The sequence below is a fragment of the Ceratosolen solmsi genome, unplaced genomic scaffold, assembly GCF_000503995.2.
Source record: "Ceratosolen solmsi marchali unplaced genomic scaffold, CerSol_1.0 scaffold6, whole genome shotgun sequence".
In the NCBI taxonomy this organism is placed as follows: domain Eukaryota; kingdom Metazoa; phylum Arthropoda; class Insecta; order Hymenoptera; family Agaonidae; genus Ceratosolen; species Ceratosolen solmsi.
This window is the reverse complement of record NW_011948414.1, coordinates 15,129,606-15,155,106: the sequence shown is the minus strand read 5'-3', so window position 1 is coordinate 15,155,106 and position 25,501 is coordinate 15,129,606. Positions and strand designations below refer to the sequence as shown.

General features: G+C 22.4%; 1 protein-coding gene across 1 annotated transcript in view; it reads right to left on the bottom strand.

Annotated features, from left to right (window-relative positions):
• Positions 1-22,316, bottom strand: part of kl-2 (dynein heavy chain 2, axonemal kl-2) — a 78,670-nt gene extending 56,354 nt beyond the window's left edge. Inside the window, 14 exon segments of the mRNA XM_011507497.1 lie at positions 125-239; positions 321-439; positions 690-817; positions 926-1,177; positions 2,712-3,001; positions 3,626-3,796; positions 3,865-3,958; positions 4,024-4,169; positions 5,257-5,399; positions 6,216-6,756; positions 7,631-7,973; positions 13,201-13,337; positions 15,472-15,929; positions 22,094-22,316. Coding sequence (XP_011505799.1) covers positions 125-239; positions 321-439; positions 690-817; positions 926-1,177; positions 2,712-3,001; positions 3,626-3,796; positions 3,865-3,958; positions 4,024-4,169; positions 5,257-5,399; positions 6,216-6,756; positions 7,631-7,973; positions 13,201-13,337; positions 15,472-15,929; positions 22,094-22,316 — 3,160 coding nt within the window.
• Between the last annotated feature and the right edge of the window lie 3,185 nt (positions 22,317-25,501).

Genomic DNA, 25,501 nt, shown 5'->3' with positions numbered 1-25,501 from the left:
AGAGCTTTTATTTATGGTTATGTTTATTTATGATTATTTTCAAAATCATGTCTATTATAATTAAACATTATTTTTTTGTTTAACAAGAAAAATATATAATATATAAAGTTAAATAAATCTATACTTTTTATTTTCCATTCTGCTGAAAATGGCGCTGTTTCATAAAATTTCTCAAACAAGTGGGTTATCTTCGCTCGGAATATCGTATTTTCATTTATTAGCTTATACTTGAATTCCTCCTAAAAATGAAATGATTTAATGTGTGTAAATATCGTCTATCAGGATCAGATATAAATTTTTTATTTTAATTTTATAAATACTTTTTGTGTTGTTAATATGCCTGTACATGTAGCTATCAGTTCCAAATATGCAGCCCAATGTTCGTCAATTTCACGTATATTTTTTTTTAATTCTAATCCCACCGGTATTTCAAATTTTTCTAATATGAAAAACTCAATTAAATTAAGAAACAATATATTTTAGCCGAAATCCTATCATAATTAATTTTTCTTATATTTTTTAATATAATTTTCCTTATAATTATTCATTCAATGAAATAGAAAAATTTCTCTTTAATTACTGAAATCAATGTGCTTAAAAAAATAATATTTAATCTGGCTATGGTATCCGATAGAACACTACTGTATCGTTTGACTTATTGTCTTTTTAAGGAAATACTTAATGTTTACCTAAGATCTCATATTGCTGACGAATTTTAGGAAATTCTTTTTCTTCCTTTGGTATTTCAATATTTATCCTCTCGAGTAATTGAAATGCAGCTTGCATGTTATTAAGATCTGTTGGTTTCTTTGTCATCCTTTTAAATTTAGAAATAAAAAAATTTTTTAATTAGCTTTTTAAAAATTTGTATCGTTTAGAATGCAAAATTATAATGGATAGACGAGTGCTGTAATCCTATTTATACCTTCTTTTATTGTCGGCCATATATTTATAGATAGTATTAACCTTTGTTTCCACTATACGTAATAGTAAGCCAGTAAGTTTTTGTTGCCATTGTATGCAGTGGTCAATGATTGAAGCTTTCATTCGACTTGTGTTTACTTTGAAAAAGTGAACTATCGCAATGCTGTCTTGTACCTGTACATCGTTTGATAGTTGTATATATTTACTGATTTCTGCATCGAAGGAAGCAACTGATGGTTTCAATTTTTCATATCTAATAAAAATTTGAGTTTTCATACAGGATAAATTAATATACAATAAAAACATATGTAATACTTTCTAAAAAAAAAAACCTTATTTCTTAAAGTTGTATAATATTATTATACAACATTGTTATTATTATACAAAATTTATTATTATACAACATATTACAACATAAAGCTTATCTAATTAAATAACAGTTACATTGTTTACAAATAATTAGTAATTTGTTATTACATGCAAAATATATAACATGACTACAATGCTTAATAGTTTGTATGCTAGATTTTAGAGATTAAAAATCATAATATCGAATGTATTACTGTTCTATTTATTTTAAATCGTAAATAATTTATAAAAACTATGTAAAAAAGCTTAAAGATCGTTTTATTACGAATTTTTTAAATATAAATATTTTTTCATATTTTTAATTAATAAATTTCTTTGCTAATGATTAATAATTAAACTATATGATTATATGTTAAATAATTGAAAAATGTTTTATCTTCACGTTTTTAATTTACGATTTATAAATACAGTATTTTTTATTAAAATATTAAAATCTTATATATAATGTATGTTGTTTATATATAATTTATATCAGTTGCCGAATAACGTAATATAGTATTTTATTTTGACCTCTCGAGGACAATTATTAGGCAACATTTGAAGTATATTAATCATACAATATACTATTTCGCAGGTACCATATGTTTTTAGTTTGATTAAATTATATTATTCTATAATATACTAATTACATAGGTTTTCGATTATACAAGTAAGTAACATAAAAATAACAACCTATTTTTAAATAATTGAACTTATATGTCCATTTATAAATGACAATTTTGGATTATAGAAGTAAGTAACATAAAAATAACAACCTATTTTTAAATAATTGAACTTATATGTCCATTTATAAATGACAATTTTGGATTATAGAAGTAAGTAACATAAAAATAACAACCTACTTTTAAATAATTGAACTTATATGTCTATTTATAAATGGAATAAATATATATTAATATTATTATTTTAATAATCTAATTGTTGGAATTCATCTCTAAGATACAACTTATTAACCTCTGAAAACGGTATTAAAATTAAGATTAAGAATTTTACAACAATAGACATTCGTTGCAATATGAAATAAAAAAATTTCAAGGTCTAAATTATGATTATTTTAATAAAATGCATAATTGTCATTATTTATAAATTTTACTGTACTATATTATTCTTAGAAATACTTTAAAAATATAATAAATTTATTAAAATACCAAAAAATAATTATTTAACTATAAATATTACTGGAGATATTTATTTTATTTAATTTTCATGTTTTATTTATTTAAAAACAAAATTTGTAATATTTGTACATGTAATTAAAATTCTTATGCATTGTATCATATAAAAATTTATAAATACTTTTTTAATTATGTATCAAATATTAAGTATTAAATAATTGATGTAAAATTAATTGAATCATTAAATTATTATTTAATCATTAAACTATATTAATTAATATAGCTTTATGACTAGTATTATACCTATGAATAAACATGTCTTTGTTGAGCTCCCATATATCTCGAAAAGGATCCCACGTTGTCAAGTAGTTTTGCAATTGTGTGAAGCAATAAGAAACTTCGTTGTTCAACATCTGTTGGCATCGGCACAGTTCCTCGTCTTCAAAATATTCTTCCCAAAGAGGTTTAGTTTGAGAATTTTGTAAGTTGAACTTCTCTACTATCCGGGGAATTCTTTTAAAGGAATCCAATAATTTATTGAAAATGTCAGAAATCATATTTCCTACATCTGATAATGCTGGAAAAAAACTTATCTGAAAGAACAAATTGAATTTCTACGTTTATATACATATGTAAAATATACACTTTTGTATTATTGCAAAAATGGACAAACTCAAGGTCATTCAAATTAAAATATTTAAAATATTATTTTAATGAAATTTATAATGAAATTAAATTTTTGTATTTGCTATGTTGAAATAATGTAATCACAACAATTGAGTTCTTAATCAAATATTTAGGACAAAAAAACTAGATACTTAAACAAATATATATATATATATATATATATATATATATATAATAATCACTTAAATTTTGTCTGTAATAATAAATATTGACTATTAAAGTGATTTGGAAACGAGTATTATAAAATTATTACATAGTAATATACAAGAGTATTGCTTGTATACAAAATCATATAGAAAATTTCTATAACAAATTCTATCTACTTTTAGTTAAAAAATAATTAAATAATAGAGTTATTCATTTCATTCAATCGCGCTTATATAAAGTAAATTTATTAAATAATATATAAGAAAATATTTTTATAAAAATTAAAGGAGCATACATATACTTACTTAAAATAGAATTATACTTATATAGTTCAATTATATTATAAGAAATATTTTAGTAGTAAATATATGAAGTTGGCATACTTTATTGTCACTTAAATCTGCTTGTAGTTGGATAATGGGAATAGGAGGTGATGTACTGTCTCCGTGTAAGGCCTCATACATTATTAATAAAGAATTTTTTAATGAAATTTTGTACGCTTCTTGTAACAGTCTATCAAAATACAACAAATAGGATTTCCATTCAGCTAAGCACTAAATAAATAATTATTTATAAAAGTTTGATATTAGTAATATAATAATATTCATTGATAAACTCTTACATTCTCTATAACTGATGCAAAACCTTCAAAAACTACTAGTAAATACTGTATTACTTCGTTGAATTTCGTAATATGATGCTCAATGCCTTGATCTCTATTTAACGAGTATCAGTTAAGAGTCAATTAATTATTAGTAATTAAGTTAACTAATGCTGTTACCTTTGTTCTTCCATTTCATTAATAAATTCATCTAATTCGTAAGCGTAATTAAACTTTATTTTTATAAGAGTGAATTCAAAAATATTTCCACAAATTTTAAATATTTCTATATTACATTTTTTATATGTATCAAGAAATTCTTGTAACTGAAAATGAAAAATTAACATTAATTAATTAATTTTTTTAGGTGCGATAATTATTAATATTTCATTTTAGAATATTTCATTAAAGTAAATTTGATTCGAAATACATACTGAAATAGAAAGATTTTTATGTTCTTTTTTATATTCTTATATATATATATAAGAAAAATAAAAGTTCTCTTGTAAAATAAGTTTATAATTCTCTATCATTGATGAAACAAAAAATTAAGATGATAAAGTATATATATAGATTACATTTCAACAATCTATAATAGAAAATAAGTTAATTTTTTTCTAATAGCTGTGAATATAGGATATCCTTCAAAAATTGATTTTTAATATCTTTCTATGACACGGTAGTGCTTAAGTGTCAGTATAGATAAATACTACACTATTAAGCATTAACACAATATTTCATTAAAAGATTTCATTATTCACATATAATAACAAACGAAAATGGATGAATCACTGATGGTAACAAAGTACACGTGTCCTAACGCAGATATTAATTAACTAAGTTTGTCAGTTGAGAGCACAGAAGCTCTCAAGACTTCGACTTCTCAACAAACTAAATTTGTTTTTTCTCAAATTCATACCTTCATAAGAGTAATAATGTTTTCCAAAGATTGCTAATATAGTTTCATTATATACAGTACATTTCAATATATTAAGATATTACGTATATAAATATTACATGAAATATTATAAGAAATGCAAAAAACTAAAGATAATTATAATAAATAGATTAATATAATATATAAGAAAATAATATCATTTTTATTTGTACTCCAAATTTTAGGTTTTTTACGATTATTGATTTAATACATTTATTTACAATAAATACTATTTATCTACAATAAATAGTATTTACTTTTACTTTATATTGGTTGTAAGAAGTTTTTCAAGAAATCATCGTGTATTGCACAAGTGAAAAATATATGCATAAAAATGCATAATGTTTTGTAATTAATTAAACATCTTTAATTTATTATTCATAAACTTTATAAATTCTTGAATAATTATAATGAATATTAAATTAATTTATATTTTATTTTAACGTGATTTAAAATATTTATTAAGCCATACTTACATTAGCTGTATGACTATTACAATCTTCGATGTAATCTTCAATGTATTCAGAATTCCATGTAAGTTTTGTTAATCCTGGTTTAATTTTTATATCTACTTCTCGAATAAGTTCTCGAAAAAGCAATTTTTCTTCAACGGACAACACTTGAAAATAATTAAATTAACTTTATTAAGACTAATAAACTACACAAATTGATACTCGCATTCAAATGGAATATCATAATGGAACATTTTAAATTGAATTTTTGAACAGGATTCGTAATTATTTGAGATCAATTTTAACCGTACCATTTGTTTTTACTTTTAGTCAATAAAATTCTTGTTAATTTTACTTTCCTTTACAATATTTAAATAATTTATAATAATTTCTAATCGCATGTTAATTCATATAAATTCAAATTAAATAAACAATTATCTGGAGTATGAAATAATTATTAAAAATATTATTAAGATTAAAACTATATAATAATTATTAATTTGGAAAATAAAATTAATATTTACTAACAAAATGTATATATATAAATTTAATTTTGAATTTTGTTTACGCTAATAGAAATTATTTTTATTTAACAGATATTTTTTTCTAACCTTAAAACTGGTTTTCAATAACAAAAGTTTTTAATTGCTCGTACTAAATCATACATCCAAATTTGTTAATGATTAGTTTTAAATGTGGTGAGACATAAGTAATATTTTGTAAATTCACTTAATATTTAAAATTATTATTTAATTTAAAATCTAATTCAATATATACAATGTAATACTAGGAGTATGAATTAACCGTTAAATATCATCAATGAGATATTTTGAAAGCTTAAGGCAGAAGTAAAATATACATATCGCATAAAAATTGAATTGTAATTTTCGTAATTCTTATTAAAATCTTATTCCTTAAACGTTTAAATGTAAATTTTAATAATAATGAATAATAAGAATCGTGTTTTATTAATATCTACGAACCTTGGATCATATTGTTGTAGGCACCAACGATCGCTAGAACGTTTTCATAAACGTATTGCAAACTACTCCAACGGCTGCTAATATCCTGTATATTTTCTGGTAATACAAATTTCAAGTCTTGCCAATAATTAGCTTCTGTGCATATGCTCACCAATTGTGGATCTATATTGCACTCGAGTTGATGGATATTCTTAACGTAGTTGCAGCTGGTGCTGTGACGCATAAGACAGCGATCGAGTCGGCTTTTCGGATTATCGCCTACCTCGGTAAGCCAGCTTCGATAGAGATTTGTAATCTGTAGTTTAATGGACTCTATGAGGGCATTGCATTGCTGAAAGATTTCGGGATGTGTATCTGTCTGGAAGTCACGTTGCCATGTGCACTCATGTAACATCTCGACGATTCGTTCCAGCTTGTTTGATTTTATTCTCAGATATAACGCTCGACCAGAAAAGTATGGGCTAAATCCCGGATATTCTGTTTTCTCGGTTATCAATTCTTGTTTCGTAGACTGTATCTCCTCTTCCAGCATTAACCAAATCTATTTGAGTCAAAGTAAAATACTGCATAGTTTTTATGCTTTAAAAATAATTTTTTAAATCAAATTCTTATATAATTCACAGTGATTTCGAGAAATGTTTGCCTTATAATTTATTAAAGCATTATGACGCGACATAAGCTTCTAAGTATAAGAATACCATTATTTGAATTATTTAATTATATATGCGTTTTAAAATTATATTCTCTATTTAGAACATTATTCATTTAGAATTAGTATTTAGAAAATTATACCAATTATTGTTCACATATATGAAAATTAAATATTTTTATTATTTAGATGATTTGTTATCTGTGAAATATATGTTTATAATTGAAGTAATTGAAAATAAATATGAACCGAAACACTGGCCACTATATTTCTCTAGCTTGCTTAAAAACTAATTAAAACAATATTAATGACAATTTTTATAAAGTTGTAAGTTAAAGTATAAAGGTTATAAAGAGCCATTGTAATTTTTGTATCATTACAAGTCATAATATTCGCGTAAATATTACAATAATCATTGGTAATCATTGATATTTGAAAGATTTATCTTTCAGTTCTTAAGACAATGTAGTAAATTAGAATAAACTGTATTTGTATGTTACATGAAATAGCAAAGCATTCGGATATTTAATCAATTTTTATGTTTCAAAAACAGACATCGAAGTAAAAGGCACAGCTCATATATACACATATATATATATATATATATATATATATATATTTATTTATTTGAAAAAGCATAATTTTTATATATTTGCTGTTTACGAAATGCTCTGTATAAAAGTTTTTTAATTTACAAATTTATTAAATACATATAGACTTTTTCTTTAATACAATTACATATAAGATTATATTAATTTATACGTACAGTAGCTATCATATTATCAAACTGCTTTTGTAAGTTTTCTCGTTGCATAAAATATCGAAAATTATGTAATATTTGTACGGCATCATCGACGTTGCCCCTTTCTTTAAAAACGTCTTCTATGAGATTTTCTACAGTTACTTCCAATTTTACAATCTCCACACGAAAAATAAAAATATCGTCATACCATGTTGATTGACGAACATCAAGGATTTTCGAGGAAATGGTATGGAGCCATGATAGTAGATTTCTAAAGCGTTGTTCAATCTTAAGATATAATTGTTCATGTTCATAACCTTTTGTACCACCGAATTGTACTGTTGGCATATCAGTGATTTCATCGATTCTAGATATTTTAGAAATAGAAAGAAAAAAAAAAATATATATATATTAAATTGTATTGTCAAAAATTTACATTATTTATTACAGTGATTAACTCTTTATTAACTCATTATTACTTTTATGAATTGTAAATTAAATCGTACTGTCTAGTGAAAAATATTCGATTTTTATTAGAATACGATAATATATACTGGCATAAAAATAATTGTTTATTTGTTTAAAAAAATCATGATAGTGATTCTGAGGTATTTCTAATGAAGTATATAAGTATAATAAATAGAAACAATTCTTTTTTATATAAGATAAACATTTTTAAAATAAAATAATATATTGCATGTTAATCATAATTGTTTAATTCCTAAGATTGTATTTATAAATTATAATTATATTTGAAATAATGTATATGAAATTATAGTTAGAAACGATGAATTTATTAGCCTTATTTTATTTTATATACGATTATTAATCGATTATAGCTTTCTGGTTATTTAATAGATGTTTATGTTAAATATCGTTTACTAGAATATCAATAATTACAAAATACATGGAAACACATTTATATAATTGTAAAAAAATATATAAAAAATTATAAAATATATAATAAGACAATTTGAGAGGTAAAAAAGATAAGTAAGTGATAAGAAAATATAAAATTGCAAGTTCAAACCTTGGAAATGACGAAAAATCCCAAGATTATTGGTTTCCTTCAAAGCGGTATAAAAAAGAAAAATTTTGCAAAAAAAGTTGTAGAGTGTTATGTGAACTGACAGTAAAAATTTAATCAGTTAAATAAAAATACATTACTTCATTTTCAATCATCTTTTGACGATATTTGTGTAAAACATTTTATTATGTACATTTTAATTTATGTATACATAAATTATGTAAATTTATAGTAGTAGTTACTAAATTTTAATTATTACAAATATAAAAATGTACAAATGTTTTAAATAAACAGACTTAAGTAAATTATAATATTGACAGTTTTATACATTATCTATACTGATTTTTTACTTAAATAAATACTTGAGGAAGGGATTAATTATTATTGATATTATTATTAAAAATATTATAATGAAGATTAAGTTTTTTGATCTCATCACATAATAGTTTAATTAAATGTTATTTACTTCCAATGAAATTCATTATTTATTTATTGATATTTATAAATCTTATGAATACAAGTGAAATGTAAAATAAAAAAGTTTGTTGGACATGAATCAAATTTTAACTTTTTTTATCAAGCATTTTAATGAATGAATTAATGAAAAGGAAATTCATTTTTTTTTTCAATTTATACATTATTTATTAAAGCGACAATTTTTCATTAAAAAGCTTTAATTTAATCTTTAAAATTTCAGTATTTTTTACATTGGTGTTTACCCTAAAATCGGTTATAATAGAGTATAATGAATATAGTAAATGCATTAAGAAATGTTAACAAACTTTCAAATAATACATTTAGAAGTGATAATTACGTTAGATAAAATTTATTCACACAAAACTGACTGAAACAAGAAATAATATCTAAAAGTAAATGATTCACTTTAAAGTTCCTGTTATCAAAGTTACAAAGTAATATTTAATAAAATAATATGTATATATATATATTATTATTATTTACATCATTTAAACGATAATTGTTTAAATGTTAATTAACAATTATAATTAAAAGTAATTAATTCGTTATAATAGAAAATTTGAAAATGAAAATTTGAAAAATAATTTTTACAGTGGTATTTCAAAATACCATATGTGGTATATTATATTCACTCATTTGCATTTTCTTATTTTAAGAATTTGTAATATAATTCTGCTCATTTACGAGCAAAAATCTACATGTAAGCAAAAATTAAGAACAATTCTATATAAATTGTATTTATATTAAAGTCGTATATTTTATTATTTGAAAATTAATTTGAATTAGTTGGATTAATGGGCAAAGTAATTCGATATCATTCGCCATAAGTTTGTTTACCTTGATTAACAGATTTTTATATTATAAAAATTTCCTACGACGAAATTTATTTATTTGAAAGAAAAATTGAAATATAGTGCGTTAATGCTTTATTGGGCATATTTTATTCATTTTAAATTTCAAAATTTTGTCAAATAATTATCGATTTTAAGTGTAGCTTATGAATTATTAAATAAATTGTAGATTCATTTTATTATAACTATTTATAAAATGAGTCGTTATCGCGATCACGGCTAAGAATGAAGATCAAGATCTATGAAGATAAAAATGAACATTTTTTAAGAAAAAAAAAAGCACTACAATTGCAAAAAGTAACACACTGCACTCAATAGTATCGGTATCAAATATGAGCGAGTATAGAAAAGAATGGATTTTTAAGAAAAGCACGTATTTAAGCATTCTGTTATATAGAATTTTATTTGATAATTATACATTTAAGATAGAAGATATAGTCGGACCGTACCTTATTATTTAGAATTAAAAATTATAATTGAGAAACAGAGAGGAATAGTGATGAGATTTATTTGAAAAACTATTCACACCTTATGTGGAGGAGAGTGGTTATACCGAATAGAATTTACCTATAGCTTATGACAAGATAAAATACTTATAGGATTGTTTGTCTGTAAATATAAAGAATTTCGTACATTATTTATAGTAAGTTGCTTTAATCTACAATAAAAAATGTTAATGTAATCCATAATTGGAATACGCTTATTAAATATTCAATAAATATATTGTAATTACATAATTTATTCTATGCTTGCATATACAATACTTCGTAATTATCTAAAACGAAAGATTATATATTCGTAATAATATAGGCTCCTTTAATTATCGATTCATCTGTTGATTGGAGTTAAGCGGACCAATGATAAAGTTTGTTGATTTTATTTGTTTTAAAACATTTTAAAAATTTTCATTGATTCAAGTTGCAGAGTGCAGAATAATAGTCAATTTGATGCACAACTGTAAGAAGTCTAACGTTGTAAAGGAGATATGCGAGTTTTGATTGTGAACGATACTAGACCTCCTTAATTATCACATTTATTATTGAATACAAGATATGTGTTAAAATTGGTTTCAAAAGTGTTTCTAACTTATAAATTACGAGTATAAAGTGTTGGATTTGTAGCTTTCATTTCTCTTTAAAGAATTTCACTGTTCATTGCTAGGCGATATAACGTTCCTTAAGCAAACAATGTACTGCATATGCAAAATTTATTCGGAAAACGTTTGAAAGGGCTCGAGTCGGATTGTCAAAATATTGTCAAAGAGAAAATCTCTTGATGCGAGGGTTAATCAAGCGGATTTGATTTCGATGAGCATAATACTATAATAATAATACTAGTAATTAATAATTATGCCATTTTTTAAGTTATTTATGCCTCTTTATTTGAATTTTCAGATTGACTATTATTGTTTTCGCTATTATTAATTCAGTCGAATAATTCTTTATTTACAATGAATGTGACAGATAACCGGACTGTAGTATTGCTTGAATATGGGCGATTTTGACAAAGTCAAACATACAATAAAACAAGCATATTGATTAATACGTAGTTTATCTGCAACAATTATGGAGCATACGTTATTAAACGATATATTACTATTAATAGAACATTATTAACAGGGAATTGTAATACATAGTAATTGCAGTGAAACTATTTTGAATGTGTTTAATTATAATTAAAGGGATATATATTCTAGTATGCCATATTGTGCTTTACTTATATTATACGCATTTTCATTCATGAATTCCTTAGTATAACTTAAAGATAATTCTTATAATTCCTTTTATCTGCATTCAACATCTAAGCTAGGATGAATACAAACGAGTTGTCTCAACTGATCTAGTAGTTGAAAAGAGAATTGAATACGATCATGAATGTACAGTAAAATGCATGCATATTTAATTTTGTTTGCTATTATATTGTATTATTTGAAGCTACTCAAAACATCTTTCTTATTATTATCATGTCAGAAAGTAAAATTAATTATTTGTCATTCAGATGAGAGTGGAGATATTTAAATTTGAAATTGGGAAAATTAAATTAAGATTAAGTAAAATAGTACTCATGACAATTTTTTATTAATAAAATGTAAAACAAAAAAAATTATTGCATATCATAAGAAAATTACTCATACTAATATTTTATATAATTTAATTATTTTATTACGATATATGATAGTTAGAAAAAAAAAGTACGAGTTAGAGGATTATGCGATTAACGTAGTATGCATATTCAATATCTCAATTATGAAAATATAAAATGATCAAGATATGTAATCAAGCAAATAACTGGATTTAGTATACGATTTAGTATATATTTAGTTTAGTAGATTAATCAATTATACAAAAGTATGTACATGCGAATAAATATAAAATCATTTTCAATTTAAGTAGCATATCAAATACAAATATTATTTCGTATTGATAATATTTTCATTCATAGAAATAATATTTTTTATATCATTTTATATGTTTGAGTTACAATATTATTTTAATATTGAAAAAAAAATTTTTGTAATCTAGGTTTTTTAATTAAATTTTTTTTTTAACAATGTTTTCCGTATAATAAAAACGCTGAAATAAATATTTGCATATCAGATTGCTTACTGTAGGAAAATTATAAATATTAAGATTAATATTTTACAATAAGAAAAGTTTCCTGCAAAATCCTCAGTCTCGAAATTACTAAATCTTTATTGAATGTATAATATGAATATACTGTATGTATGTATATTTATTGTATATAATTTTGAATATACTTTATGTATATTCAAAATTATTTTCTTAATTACAAGAAATTATTTTTAGAATCATTTATTATTTAAACGTAATTAATGAGAAAAACTAATTTGTTTATTATATATATTCTACCATATATATATATATATATATATATATATATATATATATATATATATATATATTATAATTAAGACAATAAATAACTTTGTTATTTTAGACACTTTTTAATACTGAAAAATGTTGAAAAAAATCTATTCCTTGATTACTCAGAAAAAGTATTACGCTAGTAAAATCTGAATAAATATTAAAACTGAGATATTTTTGAATTTTATTGAATTTGTAATTGTAATTATTTAGAATTTTCTAAACTTTATTAATAATTTTTCTGAATATTATTTTTATTTTTTTTTTCCTACAAAATTGTAGTAATTACATCTGAATATATTAGTATTAATTTGAAAGTGAATATTAAAGAAATAGAAGAAATAGAAAATATACCTAGCAAAATCGACCATCGCTTGAGAAATTTCAATAAGATTGTGGCATCTGACAATGAAAATGTCTATATATCGAAAAACTTCTTCGGTTTTCAACTGCCACTTCTGATCCGTCAGATTGTTATGGGCTCTCGAGATCTGAAAATTTCGAGGAAAACGTTAAATTGGTAATTCGCATAAATATTTGCACCACAATTTAACATTTTTCATATAAAATATTGAAGATTTTCTCGTCCTGCTTTCCCCATATTTTTCAATTCGCCTGACATAAACATAATCGATTTGTAAATATTTCATTTAATAGTATAACTCTTTAAGTAAAATTTAAAGTTTCTTGCATTTTGTTTTTTTACTTAGCGAAACTATAATTTTATACTTATATGTATTATATTAATTTATCACTTTGTTTTATTATATATGTGTGTGTGTGTGTGCGTGTGTGTGTGCGTGCGTGTGTGCGCGCGCGCGTATTTTTTATAAGAGTTAATTATAATTATTATTAGCTTACTAAAGGTAGCGAGCTCCATATTTTACCTATTTAAAAGGTACAATCAAACCACTACTTTATTTATTTATAATTTATAACATGCAATGAAATATGTTAAGTAAACTGAATTATATAAAATATATTGAACAAGATGAACTACATTTTAAAAGATTATTTCATTTAAGTAATATGAGAAAAACAGAGCAAAAACTTTAAAGACTACGAGAGATGATTATAAAAATTGATAAGTATGATTATAAAAATTTAAAAACTTTAAGTTATCACGTCAAAAAGTTCTGTAGATTTTAATTCTTTTTCTTCTTGAAGAAATTAACTGTTTAATTAAAAAATAACTCGGCTTAAAATCTTATCAAGATTCAAAATTTTTTTCACAGTCATGGTAGCAGTCTTTTAGTAAACTTTTCATATTACAAAGCCATTCCAAATAAAATTATATGTTAACTCTTTTATATTCTTCTATAATTTTTTTATACATTATTCAGATCTGCTATAAGCTCATTTAAAATATTTTGTATATATATAAGTATTTTTAAGACTAATTAATTATACATCATATTGAATTCTCGTAATAATCCAAATTAAAGAATCTAAACTATGAAGCCATACATTTTGTAGAGATTTTTACGCACTATGCACTACGCATTTTCAAATTTTAATAATAATTTTTATTCACAATCTTTTAGACATTATTAAAAATGATGAAATTACGTAATTATGAATAACGTACAATTACATAATTATACTAACAATTAATTATTGAAAAATTGTATGTTTGATTATTTTTCACTATTGTATATTTCTATCTTCTTTTTCATATAATTTAATAACATTATCTTACATTGCATTTATATTTAGAAAAACAAGAGTATGGAAACAAATATTGTGCCGAAACAACAACATTAACGAGAAATATATTAATTGATTAAATTACCATTTGGAAATGAATAAACCAACAAACTCCAATTAAAACAAAATTTTAAGTTTAATAATGCGATTAAAATTATTAGGAGTAATTGTAAAGAATTCATTGTGGTTTATCGACTTTACAATACAGTATTGTTATATTTGATTATGAGATATTCGTGATAATAAGAAACGAGTTTTAAAGATACAAGTTATATTTGTTTTAAATTATTTTGAAAAATACATTATAGAAATGAAATTAATTTTTTGTATTAAAGATACTTTATGTTTTTATTTAATTATTTATGCTAAAATTGTATTGTTTATTATTAATAAAATTGTATATTTTATTAATTTTAATTTATTAAATATTTTATGTTAATATATAAATAGAAAAAAATGTACGTAAAGTGATATTACAAAATTTTTGTTACATTATTTTAAAAAGTTATAATAGCTAGAATAAAATAAAGAAATTAATTATATAATATCCGACTTCAGTTTTTCCTTAAAATGTTTCCATGTTATATTGTTTAAATATACGGAGCATATAAGTAGTTGTAAATTTAAAGATTATTCATATTTTTAAATTAGATTAGTGTAGATTTGATAAAGTTTTGAAAATAAAAATACATTAAGTTAAACTAGGATTTTATGATTAATTTCTTTACAATTGTTATGAAAAAAAATATTGTTACAATTAAAAAAAAAAAACACTATTAACAAATGAAAATTTATATTAAATGTTTGGATATGACTGTAAATTAAAAATTTATATTGGCTGTAATAAAACTAGGAAAATAGTGATTCGTATTTTTTGTTATTTAAAATTAAAATTTGTGTCCATATTTTAATTAATACCTCCATATAGAAATCCTTGTATTTCTGACAGACACGTATGCTTTGAAATGCCGTGTTTAAGGTGTGTCTCGTTTTTCCATGAAATAATTGATCGATAGATATTATTTTTCTACACGCCCTTATCAGCTGATTTCCAATTACCTCAAACAATCTTGTCATTTTTTTCTCATTACCGAAAAAAGGCGAATTCAGCCAAATAACACGGCACATTTGAATAATTGTTGGCAGATAGATTGGTAATTCCATCAAATCGATGCAAGTATCAAGTTTTGCACATGTATGATTTAGTATTCCTAGAAACTCTACGTTGGACTTAGCTTCTCCAACAGCCAAGCGAATTTCCTTTTGGAAATTTTGGATCTGATGAAGATGTGTTGAATTTGCCATCGACAAGATGTTCATCATCTGTCGAGAGGTTTCCATCTCGAGTTGCAATGTCAATCCACGTAAATTATCGTCTGTTTATAATATAATATATTGTAAATTATTTGTCGAGCTTTTAAGAGCCAATTAATCATTATGAATTGTTATGTATAAAGTAATGATAAATTACTCAATATTAATTGCATGTATTTATTGAGTATGTTAAGAGCTTAGTAGATATTATTGTGTAAATACTATAAATATTGATTGTGGTAAGACAAAATTTTAATATTTTTTTTTAAATATTATTATTTTAAATATTTATTGATAAATCTAATTTAATAATATCATATATAAAGATATAAAATATAAAAATGATGATTCAATAATAAGTCGTATCTTGTTTTATTATATTTAAAAATTGGTTTACGAAGCCTACATCACATATTAAATAATGCATAATGATAGTACACATTCAATAATTATTAAATAATTCATATTATATTTAATGTAAATATGTTGAAAAAATATTATTATGTCATTTTATTACTATCAATTCTAAATTGGAAGAATTGAAAATATATATGAAATGTAAATAAATCATGTAATTTTTTTATATTGTGATTTGTTGTAGTAAAGTACAAATATCTAGCTATAATGGAATTTTCATTATCGCTGAATCTTATGTATAATTTGGAATATTTATCTATATATTATTATAAAAACAGTACTTTATTTTACATTTTCAATTATAAGTTTACACATTGATAATTCATAAGCTTTGAAAATATATTTTATAATTTATTTTATGGTCACTGATATATCACAGATTACTTATATTAATTAACACTTGTTGATTAATAATTTTAAAGCTATTTAATTATATATAATATTATATAGAAGACAACTTGTACGATTGTTATAAATTAATAGTAAAATATTGAGACAAAAGGTTCTAGATAAAATGAGCTAACTTATAATTACAAACATATAATGAACAAATTAAAACAACCAAACAAGTAAGAAGTTAAAAAAAAAAATCAATATATATTCAAGATGCGTGTAGGTAACAGTATATAGATAACGTAAATAAGAGAGAAATTAAGTTAAAGTAAGGAAATAGAAACACAATGTGCTGTAAAATTTTACTCTCTTTTCTTTTTCTTTCATTTTTTCTTCTTTTATGGGTGGTGCGTACGATTTATTGATATTTATTGGATTTCTTATAGCAATAGAATTTGGCTACAATTGAACTATGTGGAACTTGAATTCTACACGCAGCAAGACTATCAAATTATCTAGATGGTGGGTGGACAGTGAAGAACAAAGAAGTTTTAAGAATCAACGTAAGGAGAATAGTGAAATGAAAAGAAATGAAATTGGAATAAAATAGAGACTGTCATAGTAGAAAGAAGAAACGAAAGGAAGAGAATAATCGGGACAGTGGTAAAGAGAACGGAAGGGAGGAGATGGGAGAAAGAGGCGATAGACTGCGATTGTGAGAGGAAGAGAGAGAGAGTGGAGTGGGAATAGCATGGATGGTAGGAGGGACGGAAGGAGAGATAGAGAAATTGTAATAATAAAATAGTCGATCTACCAACAACTACTTCTAAATCTTTAAAGCTGTGTATAATTTATTTTCAGGTCTGACTTCTATTTTCTTATTGTTCGAATTTCTATCAAGAAAATACTTTTTGTAATATTCTAAATTAGTTATGCATTGTCACGAAACTGCACTCGTGATTATTGTATCGGTGTATCGTTGAAGGTCCTAAATTATAATTTTCTTTCTGTTACGCCAGAGTGGAGAGAAAATTTTCTAAACGACATCCAAATGACCAGAAAATTTGCTGATATTTTTTTGGAGAAATTTATTTTTAATTTAAGAAATGACCAGAAAATTTGCTGATATTTTTTTGGAGAAATTTATTCTTAATTTACATAAATTAAGTAAATTAAGTATGTAAATATAAAATATATCAAATACGTATTACATTAGTTAATTAGTAGCACGAATACCATTGATTGCTTTTTACAATTGCATTCATCATTTATGTCTATACATTTTTAATATTTTGTAAGAATCATATAAATTTTTATCTCGGTATCTTAGTTAGATGGATATAGATGAATAAAAATAGTTAATTCAGTATATACAGAAGTAATAATCACAAGAGTTTTCATCTGTTACAAGTGTTATTATTTTTAGTTGAGGTCAGAGAATCTACAAAGACTACTAAATATTTGAACATTTCTTAAATATGAAAGTAGGACTTATAATTAATTGAGGTCCCTAGTGGCCAAAATATTGTACACAAGTAAAACATATTATTTTAATGAAATATTAAATCTATTTATAAATATAAATGTAAGAATATTTTTAATTAAAAATGAATCGTTTCCTTATTATTTATATTCCTACAGAATATCATCTATATTAACATTATTATAAAATGCATTAAGCATTTATTTATGTTTCTAAATTTTCTACTTTGTTAGGAAGTTTTATTCTTCATTAAAATAAAAATTCACTACTTAAAGGAAAAATATAATTTTAATATTAATTTTTCCATAAAAATACCATATATATTTTATTTGGAATATTTTACATTTTATACGGCATACTTTAAATTTGATATCGCATCTTTTATATTTTAGATGGCATATTTTATATTTTATATGGATGTATATTATTTTCTAGTCATATTTGTTTATCATTCTCTTATTACTTTAGGTATATAAAATATATATAAAATTACTCGGAAAATCTTTAAAGATTTATAAAATTACATAGAGAAAAATTTATAAAATCAACTTTCATTTAGAATGGAATAAGTAATTCGTCATATTGCCTGTTCAAATGTATACAACGTAATTTTTGTTTTTATTTTATTTATGATTGAAATTAAATTTCCCAATCAACATTTGTGTTTATTCTTTTGTTAAATGTTTTCATTTTACTTAATTTGCTAAACAATCATATTATAACAAATATATTATAGTTTTATGTATAAAAAAGAATGTATCAACGTTGGATATTGGTGATGGATCGAGACATTTGGAGCACATGAGGATGATACATTTCGTTTTACTTACAATCCACATTTTTCACACGTACATCATATACGTCAATAATTCTATTGACTATATCTTGCAAATATTCGATTGCAAGCAAAAAATTTTTAAACTATAAATTATACTATACGTGTGTGTGTGTGTGTGTGCGCGTGCGTGCGTGTGTGTGGCAATTGATGGACGAAATCGTACAAATTGACAGGAAACATTAACTTAAAGAAAAGTCTTTGGCATGATTAGAGAAAAAAAAAATTATGTAGTTATTTTTATTAAATAGGGACGTGTCGTTATGTCGTATTTTTAATTATTTTAGATTGTATAATTTTATGAATATTAGATAATAAGATAGTTTTAAAAATGCCTAAGTGGTAGTAAACACTGATGTAATGAACTATAGCGATTACTGATTACTATTAAATTGAGTTCTAAACATAATTTTAATTATAGAATTCAAGTCTGTAACGAACACACATTTATTTTTTATATTTTTATGACATTAATTTTTTTTTTTTTTTTTCAAGTATTTTATCGACACATTACCATTATGAAGAAAATATTTTAAAATTTTTTCATATCCCATTTGCTCCATTACCATCGACTTAATAGAAGTTGCATCATTTGTAAATTTATTTTTGCATTTCAGTTGTTCTTAACTGAGCACATTATACAGAAAATATGAAATATATTAAAGAAATGAACCGTTTGTTTTTAATAAAATATAAAAGTGCTGCTTAAACTAGTTGCCGATAAAATTTTTAATATGATTTCGTTTCTTTTTTAATTATGTCAATGATAAAAAGACAGAACAACTATTTCTTAATTATTTACTTTTTTTTTTATTCTAATTTCTTTTTTCTTATTACGTTTGACATTCCTATTTTCATTATAAAATTTTGGAAATCTAATAATGTAATGATTAATTACGACAAGCATGAAAATATTCAAGAAAATATTTGAATATCGAAAGAAATATTTAAAGAAATTTCATTAATGAAATTTCATTAGCAATATTTTATAATCTTTTCAAGAGAATCGTAATCTATAATTTTGGAATTTTTATTTATATTTGAAATTTATATTATTAATTTTTGATATTTTATTATTATTATTATATTTTTTAATAATATTTTAAAATTATAAAAATATATTTATCGTAGGATAATATTTAAATAATTTATTATAATTAACAGTATTAATTGCCAATATTATTAACAGAATTAATTTTGTTACTTTATATATATATATATATATATATATATACGAAGAAAGATATCTCAAATTATAAATTTTTTAAATCAAAACATTTAAATGATTATATATATTTCTATAAATATTTAATATGAATTCGTATAAATATTTAAGCAATATTAAAATGTTAATAATAAATATAACAATTTAAACAATCTAATAATTAACGATAGTTATTTAAATTATTTAGTTTCATTTCATTATTATTTTATATAATTAAATAAGGTTTTTTCTATTTTATTAATTCGAAATTTTATTAATTTTAATAAATCATCCATAGTTATATCCATAGGAAATGTATTACTATAATATTTTAACACAGAGATTTTTATTATAAAAGTTATTATTATGCCTTTTTAAAGAATCTCAAGATGTTACGTGAGCATTAGATTAAGTTCGTAACTTTTCTAATATCCTACATTTTTATCAATTTGTTCGCGTTGATCATACAAATGCGGTATCGTTAATATAAAAAAAGTTTTGTTTACGAATGTGAATATAATGGTTTTATAAACGGTATGAAATAATTAATTATCAGAATTTAATATAAAAGTGAAATAAACAATGTGTCAATGATTAGATTAAAATAAATGTACATGGTAAGAAATAGTCATAATTAGAAATAATATCTTAAAAATTAAAAATTTATATAGCGTATTATTGCCATGATTTTACAATATAATATTATTACTGGAATACTACCGAATACTTTAAACTGAGATTGATTATTCATATACATCCACAAGTAATAATTAAAAATTATAATTATACTGTATATATATATATATATATATATATATATATATAATTATTTTTTATGAACAATAGCACAAAATAATTTCTTTGAAATTTTAAAGATTTATAAAGAATTTTATGAAAAATGTATTTTTAATATATTTAGTCAAAATATTTTTTATATTGCTATTTTATTGGGTTTTGGTAATTTTTATATTTTATAAATTATTTATTCAGTTTCTTAAATATAATTATGAATATATAATAAATTGGTCTTTACCCATCGCAATATTCATACATATTATTAATTTTGTTTATAAAATATTAACTATTAATTATTTATTTTAGATTTTATTATGAGACATTAATATAATCAATTATATTATCAATTTTCGTAATTGACATAGTATAACAATATTCTGCTGTCTTATCGATCAGAATGTAGAATTATAAGGTAGCTTAAGTGAGCAAGCTTTCATAAAGTTTTAAAGAAGTTTACTCAAACTGATTCATAGATATATTTGAAATAATAATATATATTATTACCGACTATTGACAAGTAATTTATATGAAATTTATATATATGTACATACGTTTATATATATGTATGTATGTTAAGTATCTTTATTGTTCTCATACTTTTCAATAACTCTGTAAATTCGTGAATAAATGTTGTCATTCTATAATAATATATACATATATATATATATATATATATATATACAATAAGTAAGTATCCTATGTTTTTATGCATTATTATGCATACGATTGAACAAATTTCATTATGTTTGTCAATGTAACATCATGTATAATTTACATGTATATATATATATATATATATATATATATATATATATTTGCAGTTATTATAAGAATTTTAAAATGCATTTGAATATCAATACATGTTTTTTAATAATTATAATTACATTACATATTATATATAATTCATTTATATAATAACACTGTAAAAATATCTGATTAATACGAAATATTTTTATGAATTCATATTTAAAATTTCATAAAATTAATATTTATAACTATTAATAGATAATTTAACAATTGTTTAGTCATTAGAAAATTAAATTATTTTTACTTCATTGTTAAATGTTACATATTAAAATCAACGTTATCAACTCGAGAATTATAAAACATGCATCAATAGAATATCATTGGAATATATATAACTTTGACAAAAACTTACATCGATATAACCAAAAGTCATATTCATCTTTAAAACTGAGTAATTCTCCGACGCTATTCTCATCACGATCTTCAAGTGCGAGCTTAATTTGTTGCGTCCAGTAGACTATTATCCTTTCGATCCTCTTTATCAACTTCTTATCGGAGCTTGCCTTCTCGGCAGTTAGATTACTCCCTTCGTTTGGCTGATATATTACTGTTAAGCCCAGTTTTTTATATCTCATATCGGTAAGGTTGCACAGAAAATTCTGTATATCTATGCACAGTTCTTCTCTTACACATGTTTTTTTTTTTTTTATTTTATTTTTTATTCAGGAAGTCACATATTTCATTGGATTGTATTATTGTTTTATTGTATCATTTTATTATACAATTTTTTTTTCTTAATTTTCTTAATTTTTATTCTTAATAAATATATGCAGATGCAAAATCAAGCACGAAATTTAAAATAAATTTTGAGGATTTTAACATGTCTCACGCGTAATTTATTAATCAATTACATAATTATTTTTTATTTAAATGTAATCTTTTACTATCTAATATTTGCGTACAAAAAAAAAACATTACTTTTAAGTAGAATTATCAATATTAAATAAAAATTCTTATCAAATAAATTGCTAATAGCTGCAAATAAAATTGGAGTTAATTTTTTTTTTTTTTAAACATTAAAAATATATACAATTCTCACGTATGCTGCATTATTTTTTGAAGTATAACCAAATCCAGTTTGAACATTTTTTATTTTACTATAAATTATTATCGAAATAATGTTTATAAATATACAACATATATTATTAATTTAGTAAACTATCACTTTTTTATTTCAATAAATATAAATTACCACAATTTAATATTATTAGCTTGAAAGGCTTACTAATTAATAATATAAAACTAATATACAGTTAATTGATCATTAAAAATTCATACACATTTTAAATGCTCATCTTTTTATACTGAAATTTATATTAAAGCATATTATATTAATTATGGTAATATAATAATTCCTTAATCTATTAACAAATTTTATCAATAATAGCACAAAGGATACTTTCAGGCCATGTGTTAATTTTTAAGAAAATGGGAGATAAGACATTATTGACAATTGTTAACATGGAAACTTCAATTTTGTCATTTATAGTACCAAATAATATTTTATTTGGAAAATCTGTAGAATTAAATATTTCCAACGGTTTTCTGACAAAGTATGTTAATTCGTTAACTGAATTTTCGGGAAATGATAATTGTGCTCTCAGTTTATCATGCGCAAAAAATATGGTAAGACATGGTATTTTTAAATTTTCAAAATATTCTTGAATCGTTGACGTGCATTCATAATTCCAATCATTATCACTTAAATTACTTAACGTTGTAAAAGTCTTAACAAGTTGAATCTATAAAATATTCAATATTTGAATGAATATAAATTTTACATATATAATACCTAGGAAAATTTCGTTAATAATATTAAGAATTTAGAGATTATTATTTAAATAATTTTTGCAGATGTCATTGAAATCTAGTTTTGACAACGTTAACTTTTTAAATAAGAAATAGAACCGAGGTTTAATAATTTTTTGTTTTGTAGTTTTTTTTTTCTTTTTTTTTTTCATGAATGAGACGTAGTCGGTTTAAATATAAGAAATAAAGAGAATCTGACGTTGCTAATAGAGCGAAAGTTTGAGAATACGAAAATTTATAATAATTACAAACAGTTTCAAATCATTATCAAACATATTGCACAATACATTTCTATCTTTACATACTGCATCATTTAGTTAAATTTCTTTGATTTTCTAATGCATGATATCGAGAGATAATATTATAGAATAAAATAATTTGAATTTCTTTCAGTCTTATCATTCTAAATGTAGTATAATTTTTGTATTAAAAAGCAGAATACTTCTGATATAGTTAATAACATTAATATTAATGAAATATAATTAAAGCATATAAAACCAAATATTAATAGAATTTAAAAATAATTCATAAATTATTTTGTGTTAATTATAGCTTAGTTTGTATTTAACAATTGTAAGAAAAGTTGTATAAAGTTTCGTCTGAGTAATAAAATAAAAATTGCCTTAAATATGAAAATTTTATTTAAGCTAATTCATTGGAGGAAACAATCGAGGCAGTTCTCCATTTCAGGAATTGTTATTTTATTATGACTTGCAGAGCTTAACAATGACCGCGCGAGCGACCGCATATGCAAACTCACTAATTTGTCGAGTTCTTTCTCCTCGTACGTGGCTCTCAATAAATTTTCACTCAATTCATCGTAGTCAGCGCCTCGACCGCGTTTGTCTGCAATTAAAAGTTTATTGAGATCTTTCATTTATCCTGTAGAGTACGCGCCTGCCGAGTTACAATTTCTGATTCGTTTGCAAATGAACGGGTCGCTGTTACTTTTATCCTACATGATTCGTTTTCACTTTGGTTTTTTTCCCGTTTTTTTTTTTACTTCTCATTGTTAAATACATTCAATAAATTCAATGAGAAATTACATTGGTCGAATCAATTGTTACTTTTAAGACTTTTTCTTGATCTATTTGTAGACCTATGAGCATCGCGCAGTTGTATTACAAATAAAACGACTTTACATTTTTTGTTTTTGAAAAGAATTACTTTTTCGTGCAGTTTAAAATATAAAAGAATGTTTTGAATATGTTTTATCAATATAATATATAAGCATGTAAAAAGAATATGTAAAAATAAATTAGTAACTATATTCGGGAGTTTTTAAATTTTGTATGTAATTTGTACAATAGTACAAATATTTAAAAAAAAAAAAAAACGCTATAAATAAGCGTGCTATTTATTTTAAACTATTTTGAAAAATTCAATACATAATTTAAATCATATCTACTCGTATTTAATCATATTTTTTTATCATATGTAAATTACAAATTCATCTATTGCAAGAGAAGCGTAAAAATATATTAATTTTTTTAGAACGATTATAAAATATTAATTTGAATATTGAATTTGAATCGTTTTAGATTATGATATTTTAAGATAATAACGAAGATAATTTTAATAAAAATGTTAGTAAAGCTATTAAATTAATTTAATAAGTACAAGTTAAGTAATTGTTGAATTAATTAATTAATTCAGTTAAATAATTGTTAATTAATTAATTAATTTTTAATTAATTGAGTTACTTAATTGTTGAATTCTCAAATTAATCTGTTTTTATATAAAAAATATAATTATAAACATGTTTAAAATGAAATTTTTATAATAAATAATTTGATAATAATTTAGAAAATAAAGACATATTTGAATTTATACTCAATGCTTAACATTAACGTTTATAATTTTCTGCTTAAATTTCATTTTTAGCAAAATTAATAAAGTAAATGCTAGGCCAAAGTAAAAAATTTAAAACGTGAATTTATTTGTAATTGAA